This window comes from Lithobates pipiens, unplaced genomic scaffold (genome assembly GCF_037356315.1).
Source record: "Lithobates pipiens isolate NorthernLeopardFrog02 unplaced genomic scaffold, aLitPip1_a1.2 Scaffold_13, whole genome shotgun sequence".
Taxonomy (NCBI): Eukaryota; Metazoa; Chordata; class Amphibia; order Anura; family Ranidae; genus Lithobates; species Lithobates pipiens.
Genome location: NW_027507718.1, coordinates 154931773 through 154952957, shown reverse-complemented (window position 1 = coordinate 154952957; position 21185 = coordinate 154931773). Strand labels below are relative to the sequence as shown.

Sequence of the window (21185 nt, the reverse complement as noted above, 5' to 3'; positions counted from 1 at the left end):
GCCATGGTGTTACAGGAAGCAAGTGGCAGAAATTGTTTATAGTTTGGGTAGATGGGACACATTTTATTATCAGGTGGCTTGATGAATGTGAAAAGAAAAGAAAAAAAAAAGGCTGAGAATGTTTTCATTACTATGATGGTCAAGAAGCGGTTTCTCGGAAACAAGAAAATGAAGATTGCCTGACAGAGGTTAAAGAGGAAGTAAACCCCGATGAGTTTACTTCCTCTTTTTTTCCCTGCAAAGGTAAAGCATAATGGACTACTATGCATCGCATAGTAGCCCATTATGTGTCACTTACCTGACACAGGAGCCAGCGAAGTTGCGCTGTCCCCTGTAGTCCGCCGCATCCATCTTGCTTGTGGCGTCTCGCAGCTCCGCCGCTGTCATTCGGCGAAGCCGCGATGACGTCACTTCCGCGCATGCGCACGGGAGTCGACAAATTGCGGCAGCTCCATTTTTGGAACGCCGCTGTCTACGGCGCATGCGCCGTAGACAGCGGTGCCCGTTTTCGGGCAAATATCTCCTAAACCATATAGGTTTAGGAGATATTGCTTGGACCTACAGGTAAGCCTTAATCTAGGCTTACCTGTAGGTAAAAGTGGTTTGTAAGGGTTTACAACCACTTTAATTTGTGCATCTGTGAAAATATTAGGACTTTTGGTGGGAAAGAAAGTCTGAATAATAGTCTTAAAGTAAATATTTATATTGGATGAGTTATTTTTAGAATTCACAGACTTTCAACTGTGAAGTGTTAATGATGCAATGCTGTTTATATTTGGGTACATTTATAAAGTCAAAAGGCTAAGTTCTGAATCAGAATACTAAAAAATTAATTAAAAAGAAAGAAAGTTCTATTTTGGGGCCCTGTGGATAAGCTTAAAATGTTAGGACCCAAAGTTTAAAAAAGGTATGGGTTGTAAATGGCCGAGTATTGGCTTCAGCATGCTAAAATTAGGGTAGGAGGAAGAAGAACAAAGGAAAAATGCCAAGCCCAATTGTCCCTAGTGGACAAAGAGGATGATCTCATCTGCTATACCCAGAGACCACCTCCTTATAATGGTCCTCCCCCTCAGGTGCAAGTAACTGCCCAGAGTAACACCTTCCCTGTGACAGCCACCCCTGTCAAAGGAACCGCCTCTGAACAAAACCCCAACTCCACTTCCTCAATCTCTCCAGACAGTAGTTCAGTCCTGGAGATGAACAGATCGATCCTTGAAACATTAACTGATGCCATAACTCATGCACTAGGTGCCCCAGCCGGAGCCAAGAGACTAAGTAAACCTCCTATTAGGTATGGTGTGGAGGACGGTGAGGAATACCCCTTGATAGAGGTCCCAAACCCAAGGGGAGGACAGAATGATGCACTGGGCCAGCCATATCCCTTGACTATGACTGTTTTTTCGACCATGGACTGACAGTGATATACAAAAGGCTACAGAACACATAAAAAATCCAAAATTAGGTCCAGCTGAATTCATTGAAAACATAGAGGGATTACGGAACAGTTATAAATTGAATTGGGTGGAAGTAGAGAGAGCCCTGGAGGAGAGTATTAGGATCAGATTGGGCCTCGGTAAAGGGGGATTGGGACCCCTGCGCCCCAGCAAATGCACAGGGACGGGGGGATCCATTGCCTCCAGAAAGCCCAGACTTAGGAAACAGGTTGACTGCCTTACTGAACAGATGCCAGCTTAGATGGGTACAACGGACTGATTGGCAAAAAATAAATATGACAGTACAAGAAGACAAAGAAAGTGTCAGTGACTACCTAAATAAATTACGAGAGATTTTTAGAGTGTTCTCCGGGCTCCCCGAAGCTGAGGATGTGAATAGTGCATATCAGCAACAGCTAAAGATTGTTTTTTTTAAATGGATTGAAACAGGATCATAAGGATTACATTGTTAAAAACATGGTTACTTACCGAACTGCATCAGTTTTAGATGTTTTACAATATGCTAAGCATTCTGAGAAGTATTTGAAAGCAAAAAAGAATGTGAAAGTAAAGGTTTTTGTGCAAGGTGATGAAGGAGAGGAGGATGCAGAAGAGTACACTGCTGAGGCAGAACCAGAGGGGTCTCATAGCAGGAGAGGCACAGGTGGTTTTAGAGGAAGGATTACTCTACAGAATTAGACAGTGCAACGAGAGCACTTCCACCCTGTGTACAAGCACTGGTAGTAGCAGCGGTGTAGTGGTTAGCACTCTCGCCTAGCAGTGAAGGGGGGGTCGCTGGTTCGAATTCCAATCATGGCGCTGCCTGCCTGGAGTTTGCATGTACTCCCTGTGCCTGCGTGGATTTCCTCCGGGTGCTCTGGTTTCCTCCCGCACTCCAGGGACATGCAGGTGGGTTGATTGGCTTCTGTCCCGGGTTGGCCCTGGTATATGAATGGGGACGTTGGATCCTTGGGGGTGGAGACCGATGTGGGTGTACAGGGGTACTTTACTAACTGAAAAGGTACCACATGCAGTGTCTGTTATCCTGTTACAACAAAAAGTATCACATTTGAGCCCAGCACGACACCTTTCCTGTATGACAATAGTCTTGACACAACCTCACTTAACAATACAGAGGTGTACTACATTAAACCCACCCACACTACTACCACTTCCTACTGACGGGTATAAACATGACTGCACTGCTGCCATCGCTGAAAAGGTACTGCCACGAAGTGATCTGAAAGATGTATCATTATCTAACCCTGACATGATACTTTTGTTGATGGTTCTAGTAAGAAAAATCCAGATGGCACAAATGCAACAGGATATGCAGTAGTGACACAGGATGAGATTTTGGAAGCGGGGCCACTACCAAAACATTATTCAGCACAAGTTGCAGAACTTTTAGCACTGACAAGAGCATGCATACTGTCAGAAAGAAAATCTGTAACCATATACACTGACAGTCAATATGCCTTTTCAACAGTACATGTTTTTGCACAACAATGGAAAAACAGGGGGATGGTCACCTCCAGTGGTAAACCAATTTCACATACGGACTTCATTTTAGAACTCCTAGATGCAATATAGTTACCAAAAAAGCTTGCAATCTGTAAATGTCAAGCACACACAAAATATATGGACCCCATCTCAAAAGGTAAATAAAAGGGCAGATGAAGCTGCCAAAATAGTGGCACAACTAACACATAAAATAATGACAGAACAGGAAATCATAGTGATAGATCATACAGTCCTTACTGATATGCAGCAAAATGCCCCCCCTGGGAAAAAACAATATAGGAAAACAAAGGGTTGCACAATAATTGATGACATTTACACATCACCTGAAGGGAAACCGGTATTACCAAAAATCTTTATTTAGGTATGCAGCAGTATTGACACATGGAGTAACGCATGTGTCAAACAGGGGGATGACTGAGATGTTAAATAAAGTATGTACAGCCTATGGATTCACAAATTACTCAAAAACTTTTTGCTCTCAATGTCTTATATGTGCAAGACACAATGCTCAGGGAGGTATAAGACCACAGAAAGAGAAGTTCCCTACACCGCAATATCCATTCCAACACATTTGCATGGATTTTATTGAATTAGACAAATGTGAAAGGAAGAAATATTGTTTGGTACCCAGGCACCCTGACCAAATGGGTGGAGATATTCCCGACAGGAAGTGCAGATGCACAGACTGTAGCCAAAGCATTACTAAGAGATATTATTCCTAGATTTGGAATCCCTGAAAGGATTTACAGTGATAATGGACCCCATTTTGTAATTAAAAATATACATTTGACAGAAGTGATGAGAATTAAAGGGAAATACCATTGTGCCTATCATCCCCAATCAGCTGGATTGGTAGAAAGACATAATGGCATTCTAAAAAGCAAACTGAGAAAAGCTATGGAAGAAATAGGTAAAAATAATTGGATGTATTGCCTACTAGTAGCTGTGACCAGTATGTATATCACACCCCCAAAAGAAGATTTAAGCCCATTTGGAATGATAAGGCCATATAAGATACCCTTACAATCAAATGAAACACCTAGTGAGCAGTCTGAGCACACACCAGCAGAATGTCTAGGTTGTTAATACAAAGACATACTAATGATTTTGGTTCTGGTCTAGAAGGTCCAATTTAAGAAGATGAAAAGGTGCATGTGGGAGATTGGGTCTCAATAAAAAGTAATAAGAAAAAAGCAGTGGTACTCCCCAAGGTGGGATGGTCCTTTCAAAGTCCTTTTAACTACCCCTACTGCGATAAGGATTGCAGAGAGGTCTACCTGGATTCACCAGTCCCATTACAAAGAGGTTTTACAGGCAGAATAGGGCCAGTTGGCTACCAGAGGTTCAGAAAATCCGGCTACAAAAGGGAGGTCTCACACAAGGTGGGACTTGTCTCAAACCGGTGAAGTCTCCCTCCCCTTCCAACTCCCCTACCCTATCCGCTGGAACTCTGTAGCTGGTTAGGATGAAAGGGACAGTAATTATCCTTGGGTTACTGGTGACTCTAGGAGAGGCATCCATAAGAGGGGTTATACATTATGGAAGAGTAGAGGAACCTTTGAATTAGGAAAGAACAGGAAACGCATCGAATCTAAAACTTTATAGAGGGAATAACTAGCACTATACTGGTAGACTTCTGTCAGATTGCAAATTGTGGGGATACTACTGGGGCTAGAGGACTTCTATGGGCAGATAAATATATCTGCTGGCTCTGGAATAAGGCAGGATGTCAAGCATGGGATCAGGCCCTGTGGACTACAGCGCATCAAGATTGGGGGTATAATCAACCAGGGGCTAAAAAGAGTGAAATAAAGGAGAGACTCATAATCACAAAAGCGGCCAACTCCCCCTGCACAAATAGTAAGAACTGTAACCAACTATTAATAACATTAACGGAGCCGAGGAAGGAAGATCAGCGGTTGTATTCTATGGGAGCATGGGTGTCAGGAACTGATCCCTCAGGAACATTTTTCCTTGAGGTATTACCACCTAATAAAACTAGACAACAGGAAAAGGTAGACTCAGAAGGGAAAGAAGAAGGCCATACTAAAATAGAAGTTCTGAGTATAACTATAAGATTCACTAACGTAACAATAGAAGATGCCATAGCTTTGGAGACGGGCTACCAAGAAAAAAAATGAGTGGTTATAATGGTTGAGGTTAAAACTCTGAAAAAGGAAAACTGTTTAGTTTGTGCCGGAGCCAGACCACATTTAGCAACAGTTCCTTTTCCTCTAGATCACAATACAGATCCAGAAGGTTTAAAATGTATGTTGCAATTGTATAATAAGAGCTATAAACCTGAAGCAAATTCTACTTGTCACACATTGAGTTTGTTGTTTCCCCCAGTACAGAGACCTCAGATACCTCCAGCGGTTACCGCTTATCCGGGCAACTTTACTTGTTTTGCACTACCAGGGAACCATAGCGCGGTGGATCTTGGGTCACTACCCAATAACTACTGTGTGGAGAGGATTAACACGGACAACGGTGACTGGGTTGAACATGACATTCAGAGAGCTGATGTTTGGTGGATGCGTGGGGATAAGAAACTGCGAGCTAGACTACCGGCCAATGCCCAAGGGGATTGCGCTATGGTCCAGCTGGCTATGCCCCTGAGAATCCTGTCAGAATACCCGTGGACTAAGAGTCACTAGGGACACCTCTCCCTTGGGATCATTTGACTCTCAGATCTACATAGATGAGATTGGGGTTCCTCGCGGGGTGCCAGATGAGTTTAAAAGGCAGGAATCAGATGACAGCTGGGTTTGAGTCTCTTCTCTGGTGGGTGACTATAAATAAAAATGTTGACTGGATTAATTATATATATATTATAACCAACAACGATTTGTAAACTATACTAGGGATGCTGTGAAGGGCCTAGCAGAACAGTTAGCCCCCACATCTCTAATGGCCTGGCAGAACCGAATGGCTTTAGATATGGTCTTAGCTGAAAGAGGAGGGGTATGCAAAATGTTTGGTAGCATGTGTTGTAACTTTATCCCTAACAATACAGCTCCTGGAGGGGCAGTGACCAGAGCCTTGGAAGGACTGACTGCGCTATCGAATGATTTGGCGGAAAACTCAGGTATTAATGATCCATTCACAACTTGGCTTGAAGGATGGTTCGGTAAATGGACTGGATTTATCACATCATGTTTGATCTCAATTGCTGTGGCTTTGGCCGTTTTGGTCACTTGCGGATGCTGCTGCATTCCCTGTATTCGAGGACTTTCACAAAAACTGATTGAAACTGCAGTCTCAAGAACAATGTATCAAACCCTCTCTACCTCTGAGGAGACCTATGTGGACATTGAAGCTCAACTTAATGACGAAAGTGTATAACACAGGGACTTTCATCGAAATGTGTTGAGATAAAATAGTCACACAAAGAGGAGGGAATGTTAGAAAAGTTTTAAATGTTTATTGTGTGACTATTAGAAAAACAATATTCCTTAGACTGATTTTTAAAAACTTACTTCTGAGCACATTATTGTATTAACTTGTTGTATTGTTTTGTCTTAATTAACTCCATAGTAAGTAGGATGATTAGATGTAATTAAATATCATAGCCTAAGAATGTACGGAACATGAATAGCAAAATAAAGTACCATCCTGTACCATGACAACGTTATTTATGTTCCCTCAATAGAAGCATAGAGGTGTTATTCTTGTAGGGTATGAGGAGGAGAGAGACATATTCTTTTGTTGAGACTTTTTCCTGCAGCTTGTCCTGTAAGCATGTCTCCCTGTTGTGGGCCACATCAGAAATAAATTGTTTGCTTCTCAACACATCTGGAGTTTTGACTGATCACAAGAGAAGATAACTAATAAAAAAAAAAATATATATATATATATATATATATATATCTCTATCTATCTATCTATCTATCTATCTACATATATATATATAAAATCATGAATCCATATGGGTGATCCCAATCCAAAAAAGTGACTTTTGCATAGGCAAAAAGTGCAATATTGATCCCTGGTGGAAAAATAAATAAATGGGTGAACTCCACTCGTGATTCCCCCCCCCTCAGGTTCGCAACTGCTCCTAATCCTTATCCCGCATCTCCTTCCTCCTCCTCGTCCAGTATGGTCACTGGGTCCACTCACATAAGAATGGATGGACAAAAAGGCATCTCAGTGTAAATCTATGAACATTTTTCTGCACATTAAAGTGGTTGTAAACCCTTACAAACCACTTTGACCTACAAGTAAGCCGAGATTAAGGCTTACCTGTAGGTCCAAGCAATATCTCCTAAACCTATATGGTTTAGGAGATATTTGCCCGAAAACGGGCACCGCTGTCTACGGCGCATGCGCCGTAAACAGAGGCGCACTAAGCACGGCATTTCCAAGAATGAAGCTGCCGCGCATGTCAACTCCCGTGCGCATGCGCGGGAGTGACGTCATCGCGGCTTCGCCGAATGACAGCGGCGGAGCTGCGCGACCCCACCAACAAGATGGATGCGGCGGACTACAGGGGACAGCGGCGACTTCGCTGGCTCCTGTGTCAGGTAAGTGACACATAATGGGCTACTATGCAAAGCATAGTAGTCCATTATGCTTTGCCTTTGCAGGGAATGAAAGAGAAAGTAAACTCATCAGGGTTTACTTCCTCTTTAACCACTTAAGGACCGCCGTATTGCCATTGTACGTCATCACAATGGCACAGGCAGGCACAAGCACATAACTGTACGTTCCTGCCTTCCAGCGGGTGGGGGGTCCGATCGGACCCCCTCCCGCTGGATACGGCGGTCCGGTTCGCTGCAGGAGCGATCCGTGATGAGGGGATGGCCGTTGGTTTCTGGCCATCCCCTCTCGATCGCTCCTGGCCAATGACGAACTCTCTCCCCTGTGAAAATGTAAACACAGGAAGGAGGAAGTGATGTCACACTCCTCGTGGCGGTCTTTTTGACCGGACAGCGCGGAGTGAAGACATATAAGTGCACCAACAGTCCACTGACACATAGGCACACATTTAATCCCAGTCACCCCCGATCACCCCCCCGATCGCCCCCACCCCCGTCACAGTGTCACTAATGCAGTGTTCATTTATTTACTGATCACTGCATTTAGTGTCAGTTGTGACTGTAAAAAGTGTCAGGGCAGCTAGTGTTAGGCCCCTTTAGGTCCAGGGTAGCCCCCTACCCCCCCTAATAAAGGTTTAACCCCTTGATTGCCCTCCCAGTTAACCCTTTCACCCCCTTTTACCAGTGTCACTAAGCGATCGTTTTTCTGATCGCTGCATTAGTGTCACTGGTCCCGCTAGGAAGCTAGTTTTTTTTTAGGTTCAACGCCAGGTTTTTATAGCATTAGGTACCCCGATATATAACCCAATAAAGGTTTTAACCCCTTGATTGCCCCTAGAGTTAACCCTTTCACCAGCGATCGATGCATAAGTGTCACTGGTGACGCTGGTTAGCCAGTTAGTTATTTAGGTTCCCCGTCAGGTTTTTATAAAGCTTCAGGTACCCCCATATAAATACCCAATAAAGGTTTTAACCCCCTGATTGCCCTTAGTTAACCCTTTCACCAGTGATCACCGTATAAGTGTTACGGGTGACGCTGGTTAGGTAGTTCGCTTTTTATAGCATCAGGGCACCCGCCATTTATTACCCAATAAAGGTTTAACCCCCTGATCACCCGGCGGGTGATATAAATTTGGTTTTAGGGTCAGAAAGGGTCTGCGTCGCCCCAGGCAGTGCTAGGTTAGTGCCAGTACTGCTAACCCCCCACGCGCAAAGCATACACCTCCCTTAGTGGTATAGTATCCGAACAGATCAATATCTGATCTGATCAGATCTATACTAGCGTGCCCAGCAATTTAGGGTTCTAAAAAAACGCATTGTTAGCAGGATCAATCCAGATACCTGCTAGCACCTGCGTTTTGCCCCTCTGCCCAGCCCAGCCCACCCAAGTGCAGTATCGATCGATCACTGTCACTTACAAAACACAACACACATAACTGCAGCGTTCGCAGAGTCAGGCTTGATCCCTGCGATCGCCAACAGTTTTTTTTGTAGCGTTTTATACAGTCGCTGACAGGCTAGGTGCTTTTTTACCTGTGAGTCTCACTACTGTACCCCTAAATTTAGAGCCCAAAATGGCAAAGCGAAGGTACGCTAGTGAAGAGGCATACACGTTTCTGAGCATGACAGATAGTGAAGAGGAAGACACTGATCTGTCAGATTCAGGCTCAGAATATGAACCTGTAGAGGACAGCGCCTCCATGTCAGATAGCAGGGACCTCTTCTTCGTCGTCAGAGCTAACGTCAGGCGTACCGGACCCCGATCTTCTGATGTTGTTGAGGTGCAGGAACCGCAAGTCCCTCGTATGGAGTATAGAGCCAGTACTAGCGCCGCTCATCCTTTTGGTGAACTGGCAAGCACCAGCGGCCTAGTACACCCTGGACGTACATCCAGCACTGCAGTATCACGTGGTGACGTGGCGAGTCCCATAAGTGCAGTTCAAGCTGGCGAGGTGGCAAGCACAAGTAGTGTCCCACTGCCACCAAGAAGACGAAGACAGGCCCGTCGTACCCATAGTGCCCTTCCTGCAGAATTCGCCAATCCTGATTGGGTGCCCACCACTTCTGCAGCACCAGTACTTCCCCCATTCACTGCCCAACCCGGTATTCAGGTGGATACAGATGATTTTACGCCACTCGATTTTTATTCTCTGTATTTCACGGAAGATCTCTATAGATTTATTGTGGACCAAACCAATTTATATGCTGGTCAACACATCGCCGCTAATCCCCAGTTGCCGTCTCTTGCCAGAGATTGGAAACCAGTTACGGTTTCCGAATTTAAGACCTTTCTGGGCCTTTCCCTCAACATGGGCACACATAAATTCATGACGTTGCGGGCTTATTGGTCCACGCATCTGACTGACCACATGCCCGTGTTCTCTAACTCCATGTCCAGGAAACGATACGAGCAGATCTTGCGGTTCATGCATTTCAGTGACAATGATCTTTGTCGTCATCGTGGAGACCCTGAATACGATCGGCTCTACAAAATTCGGCCCCTCATAAGCCACTTCAACCAACGTTTTGCAGACTTGTTTACTCCCCAAAAAGTTGTCTGCGTTGAGTCCCTGATTAAGTTTACTGGTCGCTTGTCATTCAAACAGTACATTCCCAACAAGCGTACCAGATACGGGGTCAAGCTCTATAAGTGCTGTGACAGAGCCACAGGCTATGCATGGAGCTTTATGGTTTATGAGGGTAAAGATAGTTACGTAGAGCCGGAGAACTGCCCTGACTACATAGGAAGCGCTGGCAAGATAGTGTGGAAATTGGTGTCAGCCTTATTCGGAAAGGGGTACCACTTGTACGTGGACAATTATTACACCAGCGTGCCACTGTTTAGTCACTTGTTTGATAATCAGATTGGAGCATGTGGCACCGTGCGACCTAATCGCCGGGGCTTTCCCCAGCGGCTTGTAGATTCCCGTCTTAGGCTGGGGGAGAGAGCCTGCTATCGGTGTAATAATTTGCTCGCTATGAAGTGGAGGGATAATAAGAATGTTTTCGTTCTTACCTCCCTTCATGCAGACACGACGGTCCAAATTTCTACGGCGACTGGTATTGTGGAGAAACCCCTATGTGTCCACGAATATAACAAAAATATGGGAGGGGTGGACCTCAATGACCAGTTGTTGGCGCCGTATCTAGCTTCCCGTAAGGCCAGACGCTGGTACAAAAAAGTGTCTGCTTACTTATTTCAATTGGCTTTGCTGAATGCTTTTGTGCTAAACAAAACTTCAGGCGGGACTTTAACCTTTCTTTTCTTCCAAAGAGAGGTTGTCACAGAGCTTCTGTATCCAGACGGTTCTGCACCTCACCATTCCCAACCAAATGCAGTAAGCCGGCTGCATGAGAGGCATTATTCTTTTGTCCTCCCGAGTACCCCTACCCAACGAGCCCCCCAAAAAAGATGTCGTGTCTGTACCAAGCGCGGATTTAGGCATGACACCCGTTGTTATTGTCCACGCTGTCCTGGCAATCCTGGTCTTTGCCTTGGTGAGTGTTTTGAACGCTACCACACACTAGTGAAGTATTAGCGTAGGGTACAACATTTCACAGGCTAGGCACACTAACACAGAGTCTCCCAAGATGCCATCACATTTTGAAAGACCCGAAATGTTACAGTTGTTACAGTTTACAGTTAAAAAAAAAGTGTATTAAAAAAAAATAAAAAAAAAGTCAAATAAAAAAAACAAAAAAATATAAAAACCAAAAATAGTTGTTGTTTTATTGTGTTCTCTCTCTCTCTCTCATTTTTTATACTTTACTGTTTACTGTGTTTTATTGTTAACCATTTTTCATGTTTTCAGGTACACCATTCAGCTGCAGCGTGGATTTATTCATCTTGACAGCAACAGCGTTTGCTCCCACGATACATAAAGCCGCGACTCCAGCACTGTCGGAGGTGATTTCACCACCACAGTTAAAAAAGAGCATATATGCCAAAGCATGGGGGCATAAGGGGTGGAGGAGCGATTTTGCTCCTAATGCCGCGTACATACGGTCAAAAGTCCGACGGAGGGCTTGCCCGTGGAAAAGTTTGAACGTATGTACGCGGCATAACTTTTTTGCGGGAGGATGCCCCCATGCTTCGGCATATATATATATATTTTAGGCACAGGTTGTGTTAAAAAATGTTTTATTTTTTACTGTTTTTTTTGGCATTTGCTTTGCAGGTATGGTAAGGTTTTACTGTTATACTGTGATGTTACTTTGTTTTAACGTTAACCATAATTTGCTTAGCAGGTACGCCATTCAGCTGCAGCGTGGATTTATTTATCTTGACAGCAACAGCGTTTGCTCCTACGATACATAAAGCCGTGACTCCAGTGCTGTAGGAGGTGATTTCACCACCACAGTTAAAAAAGAGCATATATGCCGAAGCATGGGGGCATAAGGGGCGGAGGAGCGATTTTGCTCCTAATGCCGCGTACATACGGTCGAAATTCCAATGCATGCTTGCCCGTGGAAAAGTTTGACCGTGTGTACGCGGCATAACTTTTTTGCGGGAGGATGCCCCCATGCTTCGGCATATATAAATGGTGCATGTATGTCCATCATTAGAAGTGGGTGGATGAAGGGAGGTATTCTAATGGTGGGCATACCCACCGATCGATCTCTTTTTTTTCGTTCAGACAACATGACTCTCAGCAAATAGCTTGGGGTGTCTACTTTCCAAAATGGGGTAATTTGGGGGGGTTTTGTGCTATTTTGGCATTTTATGGCCTTCGAAACTGTAATAGGTAGTGGGAAGTGAAATCAAAAATTTGCGCCCTTAGAAATCCAGAAGGTGGCGATTGGTTTTTGGGGCCCCGTACGCAGCTAGGCTCCCAAAAAGTCCCACACATGTGGTATCCCCATACTCAGGAGAAGCAGCAAAATGTATTTTGGGGGGCAATTCCACATATAACCATGGCATGTGTGAGCAATATATAATTTAGTGACAACTTTTTGTAAAAAAAAAAAAATATTTTTATTTTTTGTCATTATTCAATCCCTTGGAACCAAAAAAAAAAAAAATATTCAATGGTCTCAACATGCCCCTCAGCAAATAGCTTGGGGTGTCTACTTTCCAAAATGGGGTCATTTGGGGGGGGTTTTGTGCCATCTTGGCATTTTATGGCCTTCAAAATTGTGATAGGTAGTGAGGAGTGAAATAAAAAAATTAATGCCCTTAGAAATCCTGAAGGCGGTGCTTGGATTTCGGGGTCCCATACGCGGCTAGGCTCCCAAAAAGTCCCACACATGTGGTATCCCTGTACTCAGGAGAAGCAGCAGAATGTATTTTGGGGTGTCATTTCACATATGCCCATAGCATGTGTGAGCAATATATCATTTAGTGACAACTTTGAGCGCAAAAAAAAAGTTTGTACCATTCCCGCAACTTGTGACAAAATATAAAATATTCCATGGACTCAATATGCCTCTCAGTAAATAGCTTGGGGTGTCTACTTTCCAAAATGGGGTCATTTGTGGGGGTTTTGTGCCATTTTGGCATTTTATGGCCTTCGAAACTGTGATGGGTAGTGAGGAGTGAAATCATAAATTTGCACCCTTAGAAATCCTGAAGGCGGTGATTGGTTTTCGGGGCCCCGTACGCAGCTAGGCTCCCAAAAAGTCCCACACATGTGGTATCCCCGTACTCAGGAGAAGCAGCAAAATGTATTTTGGGGTGCAATTCCACATATAACCATGACATGTGTGAGCAATATATAATTTAGTGACAACTTTTTGTAATTTTATTTTTTTTTTGTCATTATTCAATCCCTTAGGACAAAAAAAAAAAAAATATTCAATGGGCTCAACATACCCATCAGCAATTTCCTTGGGATGTCTACTTTCCAAAATGGGGTCATTTGGGGGGGGGTTTGTACTGCCCTGCCATTTTAGCACCTCAAGAAATGAGATAGGCAGTCATAAATTAAAAGCTGTGTAAATTCCAGAAAATGTACTCTAGTTTGTAGACGCTATAACTTTTGCGCAAACCAAAAAATATTCGCTTATTGACATTTTTTTTACTAAAGACATGTGGCTGAATAAATTTTGCCCTCAATGTATGACTAAAATTTAGTTTATTCGATTTTTCTTATAACAAAAAGAAGAAAATATCATTTTTTTTCAAAATATTCGCTCTTTTTCCATTTATATCGCAAAAAATAAAAATCGCAGAGGCAATCAAATACCATCAAAAGAAAGCTCTATTTGTGGGAAGAAAAGGACGCAAATTTCGTTTGGGTGCAATATTGCATGACCGCGCAATTATCAGTTAAAGCAGCGCAGTGCGAAATTGTAAAAAGACCTCTGGTCTTTAAGGTGTTTATTGGTCCGGGGCTGTAGTGGTTAAGCACTTTATTTTTATGCAGCGTTTAATATGATATACTGTGGACTATATACTGTACGCCAATATGCCTGCCCGTGCCATTCTGTCGACATACATCGACGTGCGCTGGTCGGGAAGTGGTTAACTGGTAATTGCGCGGTCATGCAATATTGCACCCAAACGAAATTTGCGTCCTTTTCTTCCCACAAATAGAGCTTTCTTTTGATGGTATTTGATTGCCTCTGCGATTTTTATTTTTTACGATATAAATGGAAAAAGAGCGAAAATTTTGAGAAAAAAATAAAGATATTTTCTTCTTTTTGTTATAAGAAAAATCGAATAAACTAAATTTTAGTCATACATTGAGGGCAAAATGTATTCAGCCACATGTCTTTAGTAAAAAAAAATGTCAATAAGCGTATATTTTTTCGTTTGCGCAAGTTATAGCGTCTACAAACTAGAGTACATTTTCTGGAATTTACACAGCTTTTAATTTATGACTGCCTATCTCATTTCTTGAGGTGCTAAAATGGCAGGGCAGTACAAACCACCCCCCCCCCCAAATGACCCCATTTTGGAAAGTAGACACCCCAAGGAAATTGCTGATGGGTATGTTGAGCCCATTGAATATTAAAAAATTTTTGTCCTAAGGGATTGAATAATGACAAAAAAAAATAAAAAATTTACAAAAAGTTGTCACTAAATGATATATTGCTCACACATGCCATGGTTATATGTGGAATTGCACCCCAAAATATATTCCGCTACTTCTCCCGGGTATGGGGATACCACATGTGTGGGACTTTTTGGTAGTCTAGTCGCGCATGGCACCCCGAAAACCAATCACCACCTTCAGGATTTCTAAGGGTGCAAATTTTTGATTTCACTCCTCACTACCTATCACAGTTTCGAAGGCCATAAAATGCCAAAATAGCACAAAACCCCCCAAAATGACCCCATTTTGGAAAGTAGACACCCCAAGCTATTTACTGAGAGGCATGTTGAGTCCATGGAATATTTTATATTTTGCCACAAGTTGCGGGAATATTACAAACTTTTTTTTTTTTGCACAAAGTTGTCACTAAATGATATATTGCTCACACATGCTATGGGCATAAGTCAAATTACACCCCATAATAAATTCTGCTGCTTCTCCCGAGTACGGGGATACCACATGTGGGGGACTTTTTGGGAGCCTAGCCACGTACGGGACCCTGAAACCCAAGCACTGCCTTCCGGATTTAAATATAAAATGCTACCAAAAAAAAAACTTAGCGATTGCAGGGATCAGGCCTGACTCTGCGATCGCTGCAGTTATGTGTTTAGTGTTTTGTAAGTGACAGTGATCGATCGATCGATACTGCACTTGGGTGGGCTGGGCAGAGGGGCAAAACGCAGGTGCTAGCAGGTATCTGGGCTGATCCCGCTCAATGCGTTTTTTTGGAACCCTAAACTGCTGGGGACGCTAGTATAGATCTGATCAGATCAGATATTGATCTGTTCAGATTCTATACCACTACGGGAGGTTTATGCTTTGCGTGTGGGTGTTAGCGGTACTGGCACTAACCTAGCGCTGCCTGGGGCGATGCAGACCCTGACCCTAAAACCTAATTGATATCACCCGCCGGGTGATCAGGGGGTTAAACCTTTATTGGGTAATAAATGGTGGGTGCCCTGATGCTATAAAAAGCAAACTAACCAGAGTCACCCGTAACACTTATACGGTGATCACTGGTGAAAGGGTTAACTAGGGGAAATCAGGGGGTTCAAATTTTTATTAGGTAGTATATGGGGGTCCCTGGCGCTATATAAAAACCTGACGGGGAACCTAAATAACTAACTGGCTAACCAGCGTCACCAGTGACACTTATACTGTGATCACTGGTGAAAGGGTTAACTAGGGGCAATCAGGGGGTTAAAACCATTATTGGGTAGTATATTGGGGTACCTAGTGCTATAAAAACCTGGCGGTGAACCTAAAAAAAATAACTAGCTACCTAGCAACAATAGCGACACTAATGCAGTGATCAGAAAAATGATCGCTTAGTGACACTGGCAAAAGGGGGTGAAAGGGTTAACTCTAGGGGCAATCAGGGGGTTAAACCTTTAATGGGGGGTGATAGGGGGCTACCCTGGACCCAACACTAACTGCCCTGACAGTTTTTACTTTTACAACTGACACTGAATGCAGTGATCAGTAAATAAATGATCAATGCAATCAGTGACACTGTGACTGGGGGGGGGGGGGGGGGTTTGTGTGCCTGTGTGTACCTACATGTCAGTGTAGTGTTGGTGCACACTTACTTTTTGTCTTCTCCTCGTAGTCCGGTCAAAAAGACCGCCCCGAGGAGAATGACATCACTTCCTCCTTCCTGTGTATACAATACACAGTGGGAGGAAGCTTGTCATTGGCCAGGAGCTATCCACTGTGACTGGGGGGGGCGGGGGGCCGATCACGGATCGCTCCTGCAGCGAACTGGACCGCCGTATCTAGCGGGAGGGGTCCGATCGGACCCCCCACCCGCTGGAAGGCAGGCACGTACATGTACGTGCTTGTGCCTGCCTGTGCCATTGTAATGACGTACAATGGCAATACGGCGGTCCTTAAGTGGTTAATTCAGTCGGATCCTGAGTTGCCCCTGTGGGAACGGGCCATCAGTACATCAGCTGTGATAAATTTTTGGTTGATTGGCACCATAGCTTGAGGACTCTAACTTTCACAAAGACCAAATAATATACACTGATTTGGGATATTTTTACCAAAGATATGAAGACATATACATTTTGGTCAAAATTTACGAAGAAAAATTACTAACTTGCAAAATGCATTAAAAATAAAAAAATATTTTGACTTTTTAATTTATAGCGCAAAAAATAAAAAGCTCAGTGGTGATTAACTACTTGCCAATCAGCCCATAGCCGAATGACTGCTAGTGGGCGGTCGGATAACTATGGGAGGGTGTACAGTTACGTCCTCCCAGAATCCCGCTTTTGCGCGCCCCCTGGGCCGTCAAATGATGGAGCGATCACATGTAAACAAACCGGCATCATGTCATGACGCCAGTTCCTCTCTCCCCTCTGTGTACTGATCGGTAAAGTGTGAGAGGAGAGGGGGAGAGAGCGGATGACGGGCTGGATCTGTACTGCCCACAGTGCTGCTCTGTGACAATTGCAGTCACATCCAGCCATCCATGCTCAGCCATCCTCGGCTGTACTCTGCCTCTGTATGTGGTCAGGCTGTGGAAGTCTCACACGTGGTATCACCGTACTCAGGAGGAGTAGGAGAATCTATTTTGGGGTGTCATTTTTGGCATGTACATGTTATGTGTTAAAAAAAAAAAAAGAAGCATTTTAACCACTTCCCGCCCGTCATATGACGTCTTTGATTTTGTGTGGGAATATCTGAATAATGTCTGCACCTACAGGCATCATTCAGATATCAGCTTTTTCAGCTGGTGATTCCCTACACCATAAGAACGATCATAGCGGCTGTTCCACTGCTTGATCATTCTTATGGGAGGAGACTCCCCACCCCCTGCCTTCCTCGGGTGCTTCTACCAACTCACCGCTACAATCGAAGCCAGGATTTTTTTATTTTTTTTTATTTCAGGCTTCCCAGCCTAGAGGTGAGATGTGGGGTCTTACTGACCCCATATCTCTCTGTAAAGAATACCTGTCATGTCCTATTCCTATTACAAGAGATTTACATTCCTTGTAATAGGAATAAAAGTGAGCAAAAAATTTATTTTTGGGGAAAAAAGTCTTAAACGAAAATAAAGTAAGCAGAAGCAAATGCATATGCAAGTCCCGCCCACGGTTTTTTTTTTGCTGCGCAAATACCGTGCGAGATAAAAAGTTCCAACAACCGCCATTGTATTCTCTAGGGTCTTTGCTTAAAAAAAAACATATATAATGTTTTGGGGTTCCATGTAATTTTCTAGCAAATAAATTATGATTTTTACATGTAGGAGAGAAATGTCAGAATTGGCCTGGGTGCTCCAGAACGTTTGAAGGTGCTCCCTGCATGTTGGGCCTCTGTATGTGGCTACGCAGTGTAAAAGTCTCACACATGTGGTTTTGCCATACTCAGGAGTAATAGCAGAATGTGTTTTGGGTTGTAATTTGTGGTATGCATATGCTGTGTGTGAGAAATAACCTACTATTATGACAATTTTGTGCATCTTTCTAAATATCTATGAATGTCTTCTTTCCAAAAAGGGGTCATTTGGGGGGTATTTTTAATTTTCTGGCATGTTAGAGTCTCGAGAAATGAGACTGATCACACCTGATGTACTGACGGCCTGTCAGTACATCAGGTGTGATCAATTTTTAGATATTGGCACCATAGCTTGTACAATCTATAACTTTCACAGAGACCAAATAATTGACACCAATTTGTACTTATTTTTACTAGGGGTGCAACGGATCAAAAAACTCACGGATCGTTCTTCGGATCAAAATCACAGATCAGATCATTTTTCAGATCAGCAAATAATAATTGAATTTTGCAAAAACCTGTAAAAATTCCACCACCATATAGTCCCCACTGTAATATCCACGTCATCTCCCCCACTGCAATATTGGCAGAGTACGGCTGGATATGGATGTGACTGCAACTGTCACAGAGCAGCGATGTGGGCACTACAGATCCAGCCCACAGCGCTGCTGCCATCCGATCTCTCCCCTCCACTGTACAGATCAGTACACAGAGGGGAGAGAGGAACCGGGGTCATGACATGACAGCAGTTTGTTTACAAGTGATCGCTCCATCATTTGACCCAATTGTGATTAAATACCGCCAAAAGAAAGCTCTATTTGTGTGGAAAAAAAAAAAAAAAAAAAAAAAAGGACAAAAATTTCATATGGGTACAGTGTTACATACTTATATAGTTAGTAGGGTTGAAGACACCAGTCCATCCAGTTCAACCTGAGTGAGTGTCTACAATTGTCCCTATGCCTGTACATTGCACACTCACATCAGTCCCTACCCTCAAGGAGCCCACAAGCCAAGGTCCCAATTCATATACTAGGGCCAATTTTGAACAGAAGCCAATTAACCTACCTGCATGTCTTTGGAGTGTGTGAGGAAACCGGAGTACCCGGAGGAAACCCACGCAGGCACAGGGAGAACATGCAAACTCCAGGCAGGTAGTGTTGTGGTTGGGATTCAAACCAACGACCCTTCTTACTGCTAGGTGAAAGTGCTAACCACTACACCACTGTGCCAGTGTTGTATGACTGAGCAATTGTCATTCAAAATGTGAGAGCACCGAAAGCTGAAAATTGGTCTGGTTAGGAAGGGTGTTTATGTGCCCAGTGGTCAAGTGGTTAAAACAACAAACTTCCACACAAAGCAGCCCCAATTCTCCTCTTCCGGGGTCCCCTCACTGACACTTCTGGTTCCTAAGGGATTCTAAAAAAAAGTCTGCCTTTAGAATCACTCATTTCCTTCTCCTGCCCAGGACTACAAGTCTCACGTTGCATTGCTCCTCACACATTCACAAGCACTTACTGACATTTATGAATGGTGTACTGAGCGGTTTGTGTGCTGTACTGTATTTCCTGATATGTAAACAAATAATGCATTCAGTATGCAGGCTAACCAATCGGCTGACCAACTAATCAATAATGAAAAGAGTTATCAACAATAACAATTGTTTGTTTCAATCCTACATCAGTCTCCTCATCGTCAGAGCCCCCACCCCCCCCCCCCCCCTTTACATCAGTCTCATCAGAGTCGCCCCCCCGCCACATCTTTACATTAGCGTCCTCATCAGTGCCCCCCCTCCCTTATTTACATCAGTGTCCTCTTTAGACTCCCACCCCACTTCCATCAGTGTCCTCATCAGACCCCCCCCCTTACATCAGCGTACCCTTTAGAGCCCCCCTTAGCAGTAGGGCAGGAGCAGGTCAGAACAGAGAAAGTTTTGTCCACCTGTCATTGCTGGGAAAAGTGATTGAAGCAGAGACCATAAGCAGCCTCTGCTGACTGACCCCAATCTGCGCATGAGAATATGCCACAGGCCATAATCTGGATACAGCCCCCTCTATCTAAACATATAATACAATTTAAAGTAAAATGCTCTTTTTCTCTATAAATTGTCCTTTCATAGTAGGCACATTCTGCAGCCATTCCACCTGAACAGCATTGACAGTTGTCAGGTATGCCTGCCACACTGCTTGCACATCAGGCCACCCATTGGTAAGATGGGGAAATGTGACACAATCTTGATACCCATGCATAGCCTTATATTTCCAAAAGTAGGTTGGAAGGTATAAGCCTTGGCCATTCAGTGCTCTAACCTCATGATTTCCATTGCTCTGTTAGCTCCAAGCCCTCCGTACAAACACAGAGCACTGCGCTTAAGACTACAAGCCCAACACAGGCCAACCCCAAATGACCCCGACCGCACTGACCTGGCTAGCTTTGTAGAACTGCTTCTTAAGCCCAGCCACCGACATTCCTGCAACTGTCCCCACAGTATAACTCCAGAAGTTCACTCAACTAGTCCAACTCAAGTCGTTCTCAGATCCCGGCTCAGGAAATTACAAGAGTTCACTTCCGGTATGGGGAAAGGAAACGGGGGAGGGCCGTGCACTGTGTACTACTTCGGACCAATGGCTTGCGCCTGCCGCGAGTAGCCTGCTCAATACATCTCTACGTGACGATGGCTTCTGTTTCCCGGGGACGTGGCAGGCTCGCCTACAAACTATGCTTTAAGTACAAGGAATGAGCTGAAATTGTCCAATACTTCTGCTCATAATGGTCATATCTTCCAATCTTGTGCCCTTTTTTTTGTTGTTGGTAAAAAAGGTACTGAGAGGTAAAGCACACAGCAACTAAAAATGTTTTCTCTCACAGGATGGGGCCAGCAGGTTTTAGTATGAGAAGTGCTGTGCTGAAGGACAGCCGACTTCAGTCATTTTCATCTCTCCATCTATTAAATCCTCTGCCCTTGTCGTTTTAACTTTGAATAGTAAAACATTTTTTTTCTGCCAGTAAATACCTTATACAGCTCACTTCATGTTTCTTGTCTGGCCCATGCACAGCTCTCTCTTTCTCTCCCACTCACCAGTGAGTTTGCCAGGAAAGGAGGGGGAATGAGTCATAAGAGGGTCAATGAGAGCTGCAGAGCTGGAGGTGTGCCTCTGTGTTAATCCAGGAAGTGAACAGGCAGCAACTTCAGCTGCCCACAGTTAAAATTATTACAGCCAGACTCAGTGGAGGGAGATTTGTGCAGAATATTTGGCCAGTACAGAATCACAGTATATATAAAATAATATGAAAAGTGGTTGGAGGGAAGCTTCGGAATGGTAAAGATGTTTTTATTACAAATTATGTGAGCAGACTGCAGTTTCTCTTTGAAG

At 43.9% G+C, this 21185-nt stretch overlaps 1 protein-coding gene across 3 annotated transcripts in view; it reads right to left on the bottom strand.

Moving 5' to 3' along the window:
- The window catches only part of SH3GL1 (SH3 domain containing GRB2 like 1, endophilin A2), a 565510-nt gene extending 545109 nt beyond the window's left edge, over positions 1-20401 (bottom strand). For all 3 annotated transcript variants that reach the window (XM_077475737.1, XM_077475738.1, XM_077475739.1), the window contains exon 1: positions 20235-20401. In XM_077475737.1, coding sequence (XP_077331863.1) covers positions 20235-20279 — 45 coding nt within the window. In that variant the 5' untranslated portion in view covers positions 20280-20401. The remainder of the gene's footprint in view (positions 1-20234) is intronic.
- Positions 20402-21185: the final 784 nt, after the last annotated feature.